General features: G+C 45.3%; 1 protein-coding gene across 1 annotated transcript; it reads left to right on the top strand.

Annotated features, from left to right (window-relative positions):
• The first annotated feature begins 5,080 nt into the window (after positions 1-5,080).
• On the top strand, positions 5,081-10,546 carry LOC128713412 (cholinesterase). Its single transcript, XM_053808272.1, has 7 exons — positions 5,081-5,253; positions 6,736-6,871; positions 7,689-8,120; positions 8,187-9,113; positions 9,181-9,615; positions 9,692-9,861; positions 9,928-10,546. Exons 1-7 carry the CDS (start codon positions 5,081-5,083, stop codon positions 10,544-10,546), a joined length of 2,892 nt encoding a protein of 963 aa, XP_053664247.1.
• The last annotated feature ends 2,788 nt before the right edge of the window (positions 10,547-13,334 follow it).

Below are 13,334 nucleotides of genomic sequence, written 5' to 3'. Positions count from 1 at the left end.
GGGGCGATGAAACAACTCCATCGAAAGTGATAACAGCCAAGCGTGAGATAACAGCGAATATGAGATGAGATAAACAGTTCGCAACAGTGCACTGCTAGCGGAAAAATCGATCATTTCGTCTAGTTCGCCATAGTGTTTGTATGTGTGTTTGTTTCACACAAGTGTTTTGCCAGTGTGAATCATTCTGATAGTAGTTTTAGCAATTGGTTTTCTGATTTTCTTCCTAATGAGTATGTGTGAGTGTGTGTGTGTGTAGTGCAGTGTGTGATTCAACACACCTTGCACGGTGCATCACGAGGCGTTTCCCTGTGTATCTCTGTGTGCGTTTGCGTGTGAATCTGCGCCCAAGAAAATTCCCGCGTGACACAACCTCGACGTGACCGTTTGGTAGTAAAGTTCATTGTTCCATCGTACGTTCGTTAGCCCTATCGTTAATTCCCTTTCTCGCAAAACGGTAGTTCATCGCCATGGTGCTATTCAAACCTTAAAGCTATTCAAGGTGTAGCATACTTAGATCTCAATTTCGTCATGGTGTGAGAGACGTGACGAACGAATGCAGCCACAAACCATATCCATGGAAACGGCGGGGTGTTTTGACCGCCTATAACCGTGTGCGTTACTAAACCTGGTGCACCCGTTTGGTGAAGCTTCGACAAAACTTCGCTTTCACAGGCACAATCCAACCCCGTTGCGTCACGCATCAGGCTACGCGGCATTTTCCTCTTTCGGTTGAGGTTTTTCCTCGTCTATACTTGCGTTGAAGTTGAGCTAAATTCGTCTCCCGCGTCGCGCTCAAAAAGGGAAGCCATCAAGGGGTGGTGCTGAAGACAACTACCAGCTCCCCCTCCGAATGATCACGTATCATGTAACCAATACTACCATAGGGGTAGCACCGACTTAAACGTCACAAAGCCTCACAGCAAAAAAACCTGTTTGACCACATCTTGGGACTTTTAATGTACACCTTTTTTTTTTCGTTTTCACCCCCGCCAACCACTTCAAACTCCACTCACCCTTATAAAAGTGAGGTGCTTTTGTGTGTGTGTGTGTGCTTTGAAAACCCAAACGGGCAGCACAACCCCACGCAACAAATGCGCGTTTGCGGTCAAGAAGTCAAAAATTCCCGAAAATAAAAAGGAAAAGAAACGAGCAGACGCGAAAGATCGCACAACGCAGCGGAAACCATCCAACCATTGCTGATCAAAGTAGCCCGGGAATGGTAGAATGGCTACAGAAACAAACACACGTACAACCACGCACAGGCAGGGTTAAAAGAACCTGACGTTTTGCTCTCTTTCGGTGGTTGCTTTGGTAGAACCTCTTTCCTTCATATTCCGCCTGGACCTGGGATCTCTTTTGGACAGAAAAGGTAGCGAAGTCGTTTTGTGATTGTTCCACTGCTTGATCTTCTCCTTTCCCCCCACCCCCCCCCCCCCCCCTTTTCCCCTTCCCCACAAATTACAAACACCGACACAGGTACACAGGCACCACCGCTCTCTGCCCGTTACGAAGCACAGGATCTCGGGGGTTTGGTGCAAGATAAACATAAACCTGTGTAGCATACACAATCCAACCGGCACTTTTCGGCCGATGTGTGTTGAGTGTACAACCGGGTGGGGGGGAGGTTGGTTTTGTTTTTCTTTTTACACAATTTACCCGATGTTGTTTTCACGTTCTGCATGCCGCTTCCTATACGCGTTGTACCTTTTTACTGTTTCTTTTGCGTGGCTTTTGTTACTGTGTTTCGTTCACCCTCACTTTTGGCGTTTTTTTTCAGTTTTATTTTCCTCTTTTCATTCTTTCTTTCACCTTTTTTTATATATATTTTTGAAATAAGTGCAGTTCTTTTCTTTTTCTTTTTGTTTGTTCAACGCTTTATTTCACTTCTAATGACTTTAACGTTTATGTTTGGTGCTACGTACCTGCGCGTTAAATGCTCATTCTTGGTTGGAAAACATTACCGTTCCTTTCGTTGCATTATTTGCCAGTTCAATTTGTACGTTTTCATCGTTCATCCCCAACCTAGAACGTTGCGTCTGTTAGTCCGATGAACTTTAAGGCCCTTGCTGTAAGAGTTCTTTACCATCACCGGTTAGGGCAAAACGAGTAATTGGAAAGCTTTCACGCTAATGAATCGAAAGAATTTCCCTCATGTTTTGTATGAGGGCCATATGGTTTCGAGCCGCTTGTGAGGGTAGCTTATGGATTGCTCAAATGCAAGGTTGTGGTTTTCCTAATGTTTCTAATGAGCATGCTGTCTCCTGTAAATCAATGAAGACAAGTTTACACGTCCAAAAGTAAGGCTATACATTTTAGACCAGGATTAGAAAAAGAACTATTAAAAATAATGGATCATAATAAACGATTTATAAGAGGTCCCACCAGGTGCATTTGATAGAATATATTTATATTCTGATTTTTGACTAGTAAACCTAAAATTACGTATGATTTGACGAGATGTTTTTCTAGCACAAGTTGAAAAAATAGTCTGTTTAAATTACAATCGAAACACTTTTTGTTTAATAACTTAAATACGCATTAGAACCGGTACCATTTGTGAGGTATGAAATGCTATGAATTGCTCAAATGGATTGCAGAAATTGATTCTTATGAGAAGGCTGTCTCTTTCAAAATTATCAATAGAAGTTTATACGTTCAAAAGAAAGGTTATAAATATAAGACTACTATATATTAAAGGATAGGGTTAGAAAAAGAACTAATAAAAGTAATGGCTCATTATGAATGATCTAGGAGAGGTCCCACCAAGTGTATTTGATTGAATAATTTTACATTTTTGCGCTACACACGTGGAACTCAAAATTAAATTTACTTTAACAATTAATTTTTCCTTCAAAAGTAGAATAAATTGTCGCTTTACCTCATTATTGAAGCGCTTCGTATTAAACAACTTAAATTCACATTGGACATTTATAATATTTAAGTACGCTTTTACTGTTTTGATTTATTTGTTTTTGCTTGCTGTTCTTCGCTAAACCAACGATTATTGTTTCGCCTATCCGTTGGCAAATCGTGTTGTCCCCTTTATCGAGCGTATAATAACATGCATCCACCGTGAAAAGCGGAAGCACCGGTTTCACCTTTGCAGCAACGTACACAAAAAAAAACACCCCTCCAACACACAATCCAATGCAAACAGAACGCTTCCTCAGTAAATATTGACCACATCTTCCGAAACGCGGAACAACTTTCCCGGGGTGGTGTTGCTGCTGTTGGCCCCAATTTTCGTTCTGCCGGTTCGCAGAACTGACACCAATCGCTTTTGGTAGCCGCAAAAGAAACAAAACCGTTCCGCTGCGGACATGTTAGTGACGGTTTCGGGGGGCAAGAATGCGACCGAAGGGAAGCCCGATCAAATCGCTTGCCGAACAAACGCTTCACAGTCAGGGCGCACACGACGCAATGGGACCGTCCGCTTATCATCACTGCCCACTAGCCCTTGGACAAGTAGTTTTACACCTTACCTAGGCAGTTTTTTCGGTTCGGCGATACATGAAACCGCCGTTAAGAATGGCACCCGGTGAGTGAAGGTTACATAGGGCGAGATACATGGCAACGGTTCTTATCTTAGCAGGAACCCTATGCTTATCAGTTTGATATCGATTTACGAAACCGTGCTGGATGGTTGGTTGATTCATGCATCGTGAAACATTACACTTGACCCGTTTTATGTACACTTAGTGAACGGTGGCAAGTTTTTGGTTATTTGATTAGCGGATTTATGTCTCACGTTCAGGGACATTGTGATCGGTCAGTATTTAATCAGTCTGGGTGCAGCGCTCATTTAAAAGTTCACGTCAAGCGTCTAACAAACAGTGCTGGTAGGGTGTTTTCTGTGTGAAAAGTGTCCCAGGGCGGATAGAGATGAGTTTTTTCATATCAATTAAAAGCTTAACAGCCTTAAACTCATCGAAGAAACCGCAAAATAATCCTCGAGAGAAACGTCTGGATGTGATCCCAGCTCACAGAGCGATGCCATTTTGGAGATATGTGGGAAACAGATGGGTAATCCTGGGAAAAAAGTGTCTGTAAGCCTTTTCCTTTTCGCCCGTTGTTATTAATACAGTGGGAAGATGAGAAATCAATCGAGGTTGATGGTTGGAAACCTGTGGAATGTCTTCCGTTTTTTGTTTTGTTTTCGACATCAATCCACTTTATGCAACCAGCAGATTTGTAATTAAAGTCTCACGAATGAATTATCAGTGACCAGCACAATGTAAAATGCAGCACGAATGCGCGGTTCCAGCGTTCCAGACGTGCTCCACTCCGGCCGTAGCGTCACCCATTAACCTTACCCAATGGTGGGATCAATTAAATTAAAGCCCATCTTCCACAAATGTCCGCAACATCAACTGCACACGGTAGGAAGTGTCGGAGTCTTTTCTTGGAGGATTTCCCAATACCAGCACCCGGCCGCGATGGTGACGATGTCATGACCCAATTAATAAATCGTCATCGTTAACGAAGACCCGCGTACTAGACCGGGTTGAGTCAGCAGTGGCGGCACATCGCTGTGTCGTCTCTAATTTCATTTAAACCTAACCTTTCTTACCCCCGATGGAGACCTCAATTACGACGTGCCGCCGTGCGTTGTAAAGTTGTGGAGGCGATCGTTAGCACCCGATTCGGAACTTTAGTCTGACGAGAGATTACTCATCCATTTCCGTCCATTCCGCAGCGATCGTGACCTGAAACGTGTGCGATACGTGGTGAGATGACGAGTGCAATGTGCGACATAGTGTACTTGTGCCTTACCTGCTAAGAAATTGGATTCGATTTTTGCGCGCTTTCGCCTGAATGTGACGTAACGGCCCCCGGTTTTGATGAGACGCTGGTGACGTACCGCCGTCTGGAAGTTTGCCTTTAATAGCCGGAATCCTAATTAACCGTTCCGTCTCGTCAGTCAGTCCCGCCCGTAACCCTGTGAACAGGTGACGCTACCCAGGGAAGGAAGGAAAGAAAAACAAACAAAGGCTAAAGGGAAAGAGAACGAGAGTGTGTGTGTGTGATTACGTGAGAAGTAGAAAACGGGCCAACCTTCGGCCAACGTCGATGAGTCCCGATGACGCTGTCTCGGGAGCATCACGCATCGCTCCTGCTGGTGATCGTCGTGGTCGCGTGTTTGGCTGTCGGAGTTTGTGACGGGCAGTACTATACGACGCGCGATCCACGATGGTACTCGCGGGAAGGTGACTTCAACTACAAAATTCCAAACCCGGGCGATCCAGACTATCGGTAAGTCACGTGCTAGTTGTGGTTCGTTTGTTCAAAAAACCTTGTGCAAGTGGAAAGATAATGTGCGTTTCGCCGGGGATGAGTGATTGTTTGCCTTTGGAGAGTTAAACTGTAGTGAAGTCACGTCTGTTATGGGTGGGGTACTTTACGATACAGTTTATAAGTCCGTAAGAGTCTTCTAGCATGAGAAGTGAACGTAAAGTTTATGTTCCAATAGTTTAAAAGAGAGATCTTGTTGAAGTTTGGAATATAAAGATAGAAGTGAAGTAATGTGCCCAAGAATTCTGTTGGAGGTGATATTATTGAGCAGAGTTACTGGGACAGACGACTGTAGTTCGCCTTCCTCAAAGCGGAGTTCCTCTGGTAATTTGTGAGTCACTCTATCGAGCAGTTTCCACAAGACCGAAGTGTTCCTTGCTAGATTAATCCAGTTCGCGTATGGATTGATATTGGGCCGAGTGGTTCCGAATATCCACGCTACTTATCTTGTCATACATTCGTGCAATTCCAGTGTGACTCATACTTTGTGTGCCTTAGCCAAATTGAGCTCATAACATCTTAGGGAGCAATCCTCTACTGACCAGTGACTTGTAACTGCATAGAATTTGTAGAATTTGGATAAGAACTCAGTACGAGATTGTTATAGTCGCCAGGCTCCGAAGAGCTGATGACGTTAAGAAGAAAAAAATATCGAAACTTGACTCGTGAAACTGTGAAAAATTATTAAAAAATTCAAGAAATTTAGGAAAAATATTCCGAAGCCCTGTCGTTCGATCATACGCCAACTGGCCAAAACTTTAGCTAACGCCACTTCAAATAAAAATATTAGCAATTGATTGAGATTCGTCCAAAAAAATGAGTCCTCAGCTTCTGAGTTCCATTAGTGGGGTTGATGGTGTTCATTAAAACGTTATCATTAACCATTTTCGAAGTCATTTGTACAACTCTGGGCGAATTCTTGCTGAGCCTGCAGATGCGATTGGTTTTGACAAACAGTTTCATAAAACAGGGTCCATCTAGTCCAGATACTTCTTCACTGTTTGGACAATTGCTTCTACATGCGGGGGGACCTCATCCCTGCGGTTTTCAACGTTCTTCTTTAGGTTCTGATTCATTGAACATGACATGTGATCCTTCTTAAGATAGGAGAAGACATTAAAAAGACAGATCGACCATAAAGGGCGAATACGATGAGTCTTTAGTTTGTAAAACTTCTTCAACTTTCTTCAGTGTGAGCAAAGTCTTGAAAGTAATTGCCTTACTGTTTTGGCAGTAGCCAATACAAATTAAATGATAAAGTTGTTAAATTACAAGTCAAAAATTGTCAAAAAGTCGTCAAAGTGGAATAGCTATAAGACACAAAACTGGGTTCTCCTCCAGCTGGCAGAGTTCTTGTTCGAAAAATCATTTAAATTTGTCGTTTTTATGCAAACGTTTTAAAACAAATATCAAAAATTCACTCACTTCTTTTCCGTTTTCCAGAACATACACGTTCAACAACCGTCGGTACGGCTATTACCAACCGAATGGATACGGTCAACAGTACCCAGGCCAGAGTCTTCCGGGACAGTATCCCACCAACACCGGTTTAGGCGATGATCGATTCAAGTATGATCCGGTAAGTTGCATTCCCATCTTTCCACGTGAAGTACATCAATCTCCAGCATTTATACTGACCCTTGTGCCAACTAGAAGCATAATGGGTTCCACATGGTACCACAATCACATAAATCCGCACCATCCCAATCGTTTGTTTCGCTTTCAACAAACGATGATATTAATACGCTTAGGTAATTCAACGCCAACAACCACCGACCCACCTCGCTACTGACCTAGATTGCATGGGCCGGCCGCCGCACCATGACCATGTTGTGGTTTGATTAAGGTGCTGAACACAACAGAAAACATCCATGAAAGAGAAAACATTCACCAACGCCACCCGTGCGCACGAAGGCGAAGGAAACGGATGCAGTTTTTCTGCATGTAGACGGGGAGGGTTTTTTCCCCCCCGCCACATACGAAACAAACACACGATGCATAATTAACAATCTGTGCAACAAGATGTGCAACAACGCTCTGGGAGAATTTCCCTTTCGAACGCAAACGCACCGTCGTTTCGGGCGCTCTGCCTCGAAGGGTGGCGGTGGCCTTGTTCTCGCGTTTATAAATGAGTCTCGTTGTGGTGGCAAACGAACCGAAGCGATCTTTGCGAATCCGACTTGCGGCATTCTAGCGCTTGTCGTTAATTATCGACCCGTCGATCTCGCACGCTAAACGCACGATCGCATTCCGTTCCAAGTGGATGTGGACGTGCACGAAGGTATCTGCTAACGATTATGTTCCCGCGGGCTTTTGAAAGTGAAATTGGTACCATATGTTGAGGTGCTTCCTTTTGCTACGCCATTTATTACAACTGTTTTTTTTCCCCATTCTAGACCAATCCAACGCTCGCCCAAACACCTTTCCCCGGTGTGCTCGGCGGATGGCGGGAAGATCTCCAGGGTAAGCTGCGCCGCGATTCGATGCAGCTCGACCGTGACGTGTTCGTGACGACCAACTACGGGCAGGTGCAGGGCTTCATCGTCAATCTGTACGACAACCCGGACCCGAAGAACTTGTACCGGCCGTGGCACAGCAATGTCGATCGCATCATGAGCAAGTGCTCCACGTTCTTGGGGATTCCATACGCGCTGCCACCGACATTCGAGGGCCGCTTTAAGCCACCACGGCAACATCGGGGCTGGCAGTTGGTGCAGGCCGTCGACTATGGTCCCGCTTGTCCGCAGCCAGTGCAGTACACGGGCGCTACCAAGGGCATCCGTGATATGGATGAGGATTGTCTGTATCTCAACATCTTCTCGCCCAATGTAAGTTTACGCGTTTCTCTTATATCTTTGCGAAGCCCTCGTTGATCCAGACATTACTTCTTGCAGACACAAGCGGGCGTCGCTCAGCGCTTCCCCGTCATGATCTACATCCATGGTGGAGAATTCGTGCGAGGTGCTTCCAACACCTTCCCGGGCCATATGCTGGCAGCGTTCTACGATGTGGTGGTCGTCACCTTCAACTATCGGCTGGGAGCGCTCGGATTCCTGTCCACTGGAGATGAAAACTCGCCCGGTAACTACGGCATCCTCGATCAGATGATGGCCGTCCGGTGGGTGTACGAAAATATCGAATCGTTCAACGGTGATCGCAACTCGATCACACTGTTCGGTCCCGGTGCTGGCGGTGCCTCTGCCGGTCTGCTTATGGTGGCCCCACAGACGAAAGACATCGTAACGCGCGTGATCGGACAGTCGGGATCCGCGCTGGCCGATTGGGCACTGATCGTGGACAAGTGGCGAGCGCAGAACACAAGCCGTGTCTTTGCACAGAACGTCGGTTGCTCGATCGAAACGTCCTGGAAGATGGTGAACTGTATGCGCAATGGGCGTAGTTCGTACGAGCTGGGAAATGCCGAGTTCCCGCCACACGTTGGTCTGTTTCCGTGGGGTCCGGTGCTGGAGAACAACTTCACCTTCCCGGGCGACAGTTGGTACGAGGGATGGAACGAGCGCGACTGGCACTTTTTGGCAGAAACACCGGAAAGTTTGATCCGTCGGCGACACTTTAACCGTGGACTGCATTACATGAGCGGCGTTACACTGCAGGAGGCAGCGTTCGTGATTACCGGCAACAAATCGTTGGCACCGTACTTTGAAGTGGACCAACACTTCTTCGATCAGAAGGTGCGCGAACTGGTGCTGCGGTATAACTACACGCTTAACCTGAATGGGACGTACGAGGCGATCAAGTACATGTACACGTACTGGCCAGATCCGAAGAATACTACCTTCATACGGGAGCAGTACATCAATGTGAGTAGATGGAGCGACTTCCGAGGATGTTCTTTTAGACTAATCTGATCCATTTCATTCTCTGTAGCTCCTGTCAGACTTCCTGTACCGGGCGCCGACCGACAAGCTGATCAAGCTGCTGGTCGAACAGAACGTGCCCGTCTACAGCTACGTGTTGAACACCACCATCGAGGGTCTTAAGCTAGCGGAATGGTGTAAGGTGCCGCATGACATCGAACACTACCTACTCGCCGGCGCCCCATTCATGGACGTCGAGTTCTTCCCCCGCCGGGAGCGCTTCGATCGTCTGATGTGGACGGACAACGATCGTAATATGAGTCACTTCTTCATGAAGACGTACTCCGACTTTGCGCGGTTCGGTAACCCGACACCAACGCAGGTGCTTGGCCTTTACTTCGAGAAGGCACGCAACGGCGAGTTGAAGTATCTCAATCTGAACACGACGTACAACTCGACGATCATGATGAACTTCCGACAGACCGAGAGTGCATTCTGGATGGAGGTAAGTGTTGAACGCGTCGATGATCGTAGCAGGGCAAACAATGCTATAGTGTGTACTTTACTTTACCACTTCACAGTATCTACCAACGGTGGTTGGTGTGTTGATACCCACCTATCCACCAACGACGGAGTTCTGGTGGGAACCGAAGGAACCGCTACAGATCGCATTCTGGAGCTTAGCTGCTGCTTGTCTGATATTGTTAGTGCTCGTCGTGATGTGCTGTATGATGTGGCGCAATGCAAAAAGGTATTACCAGCTATTCTCGAGCGCCGCAACCATTCGGTAACGCTTACGCCTCTACTCTTTCCGCAGAGAATCTGATCGCCTCTACGACGAAGCCGTCTTCGGGATGGACAATCCCGAATCCGAGCGGGACACGGTGATGGAGAACAACATGCTACAGGCGCAGCCGCTCCGCGGTCCGTCCGGTAACATCTACGAGTACCGTGACTCCCCGTCCAAGTACAGCAAAATGCCACCGGACGGTGGTTCGATCCGGTCGCCCAGCAGTCTCGGCATGACGCAGGTCACCGGGAAGAGTGGCCTTACCGGCAGCCAAAGCTCGCTACGCAGTGCCATTTCGATGAAGGAATCGACCTCCATCTCTCCGCCGCCGTCGAAGGAGTCCAACTTCGACCGGAACATCAAGTATGCCGGTGGCACAGCTGATGTGCAGCAAACGGAATCGATCCAGCGCAACGGGAAGTTCCCGCGTTCCGATTCGAAGAATCTGCTGGCGACGGAGGCCCGATCACAGCGCGATCTTGGCGGGGCTACCTCACCGATGAGCGAGGCGTCCATTACGGCTGGTAGTGTGTTGGGTCGCTCGCAGCAAGTAACTCCCGTTCCGTCGAGCCGTGGCGGTGGAACGAAAAGTAACCACGCCAGCCGAACCAACCTGATCGAAGGCATTCCCCAGACAGCGGTTTAGTGAGAAAGTTTCGGTTTAATTATTGTTATTTTACATTTTTCGTTCATTTTTTTTTCGTTTTCGCTTCCACTCTTGCACACACACACACACACATGTGTGGTGTATGAAGTAGTAAGGAAGTATTATCGTACCACTATACCCCATCACATTTTAGTGTCGAGTGTTACCCGGTGTCCTTCAGGGAGTTGCGTTCACAATATCAACCGTCCTGTAAGGTGTGCCGGGCACACATCCACGACAGTAAGAATTAGGTTTTACGCGTTCGGCAATCGTACTATAGTCTCATAAGTTCGTTAGAACAAGCTAGATGTTAAGTTTTAAAACCTAACCTAAGGGTGGGATGTTTAGATCTACAATAGATTGTCCCAACATCCCAAGAGCGTTTTATGTAAGTGACCGGCACAAAGTGCCCTTTAAAGCAGATGATACGTAGTGACCTTTCCCTCTTTTCGTTCATAGTCGATGTCACAGACGTACAAAAGCAGGGTTATCGTATTTTTGCGCTTCATAAATCGATGTGTCCCATCTTTGTTCGCTAGCGTTTAAGTTAGGAAGTTACTTTAGTAGGTGTGTGTTTCACGTGCTACGTGTTGTCATTTGTACATATCGATTGTATCTCGTGTTATCGTATCAGTGTATCCGTCCAACTGCGTGTTTAGTTTCATCACCGTGTGACCAACGTTCATTTCATTCCGTGTGTAGTGTTGTGTGTTGTCCCGCGTGTTTTAAAGCTAAACTCTAGAGGTTAATTTAGCCGTAGCTAGGTTTAAAGTTGTTGCCCCTCCCAACAAGGGCGTTTTTAGTTTTATTAGCTGTTTCTGTGCGCGCTTATTTCTTCATCTTCCTTGATCTTCTTGATCCGTGGCAGATCGTTGCAGTAGCATTTATCAGTACACTTGTATTTTTTTTTTGGGCCAAACTGTGCAAATATTACCGTATTTCGGGACCTTCCACCCGCAGGGGGGTAGAGGATGTGAAGAGGTTGCGATAAACTTTTACTCCGATCTCACCTTATCCCCCTTTGGGTGATTCCCTCTACTTACAACCTTTAGTAAGATTAGTCCTACGCGTTCTTAATGTTTAACTACCCTTACGCTTAATATTCAACGCTGTTGTTGCTTTTGTTGGTTATTCTTCTTATAATTTGCTGCTACTGTTGCACCGTTTAACGCATTCCTTATCACTAGAGCTAGCCGTAAGTGTCCTTAAGCGTAACGTAAGAAGGTTTCTACCCCCGAAACCGAGTTCAAACTAAAAAAAAACAATAATAACGGGCGAATGTTTATGTACATATAGTTTCGTTTCGCTTCATGCTTACCATTTAAGTATTACGTGATTGACACAAAGTAGCTAGTAATCCCGAGCGGCGTGCTTAGTGTATTTGTTTCTACGGTTGTAAAATCCATTCGTTCGTAGTACTGCGCCTAGGTTTCGTTGTCATTTGGGAGCTGTGGACAATATGGAAATAAACAGATTGAATAAATTTTATTTTAAAACACGAAAAAATAGATTAGTGTGAGCGATTTTCTCTACGATACACCGAAAATGGTCTGGTGAGATTCAAAGGGGGTTTACTTTTGACTGTAATAATATACTTTCATCAAATACACTTCCGATCCGATTCTGATAAAGGCCAACTTACAGCATTTTAAGTTGTTTCCAGATGTACTCTTTTAAGAAATTTAAAGTTTGTCCCCGAAAGCTTGAACTGAATAACCCTGCATTTATTAAACAAAAAAACAAATGTACTAAACAACGTTACTATCGTATTTTACAAAAGTTGTTTATTCGTAAATCAGTCCATTACAAAATTTGTATAATAATAGTGTCTCGTTCCTATGCTGTTCTGATCGTGAACTCATTCGCTTCCCCGTAGTTTCCTCGTTTTAAGATCTATACAGATGGAAACCTGCGCGTGAAGGAAAGCTTAAAAGCTTCCCATATACTTTTCACAACTTGTATTCAATGTTGTCTACGATGTCGCTTTTTTTTTCTTTCCATTCCTCTTTCCTGCCATTCGTAGAGGTGGAAAATTTCACATTTGGGCAAAAGTTGTGCACAAAATGGTCAAAAAGAACCAGTTAAACTAGCGCACAATCGCTACCCTTTGCGCTATGCGTTGGTCGTTACCGAACATCTAACGATTATTTTATCCCTCCTCTACGTGGTACAACAATTTCGGAGGCATCAGGGCCTGCCGTTTCTGGCTTTTCTTGATTTGTATTTTCCCGTAGGACAATAGGTCAGTTCTGTGTACGGGAAGTTTTACGAATAATATGTAATAAATGCAACATTCCTTCGATTCGACATAGATCATGAACAATCTTGATACAGTTTAACTTATGTTAAGTAGTATCACATTTTTAGTTTCCAATTTTCTATTCTCTACCATATTTCACAACACACTTCTTTCAATGGGTTTCCTTCAGTTTTGTTATTCATTGTTTTATTGAAGTCACTCGCGAACCTTTTCTGGTTGTTACATAAGGGTTTTTAGGTATTATTGGAGCTCATTGATAGCGGGTTAAACATTTGTCTATCTGGCTCTGCTTAGAGACTTGGTTGCCATTTCTGGCTTTGAAAGGCTCTTCTTTCCAGCGTAGCAGCAGGATGGTCAGTCCAGCATGCGCTGACGGCTGAATTGAGATTTGGTAATGCTTCTGTCGTCTCACCACCACTTGCTAACAGCATGCACTTGTTCGTAACCTGCAGTTAACGAACATTAGCTTAAATGCTTATCTTAAACCTAAGAAATCATTTCATGGTATTATTGCCATTTCCTTCATAA

Source organism: Anopheles marshallii, chromosome 3 (genome assembly GCF_943734725.1).
Source record: "Anopheles marshallii chromosome 3, idAnoMarsDA_429_01, whole genome shotgun sequence".
Classification (NCBI taxonomy): Eukaryota; Metazoa; Arthropoda; class Insecta; order Diptera; family Culicidae; genus Anopheles; species Anopheles marshallii.
Note: the sequence above shows the minus strand (reverse complement) of the source record. Positions and strands in the feature narration are given on the sequence as shown.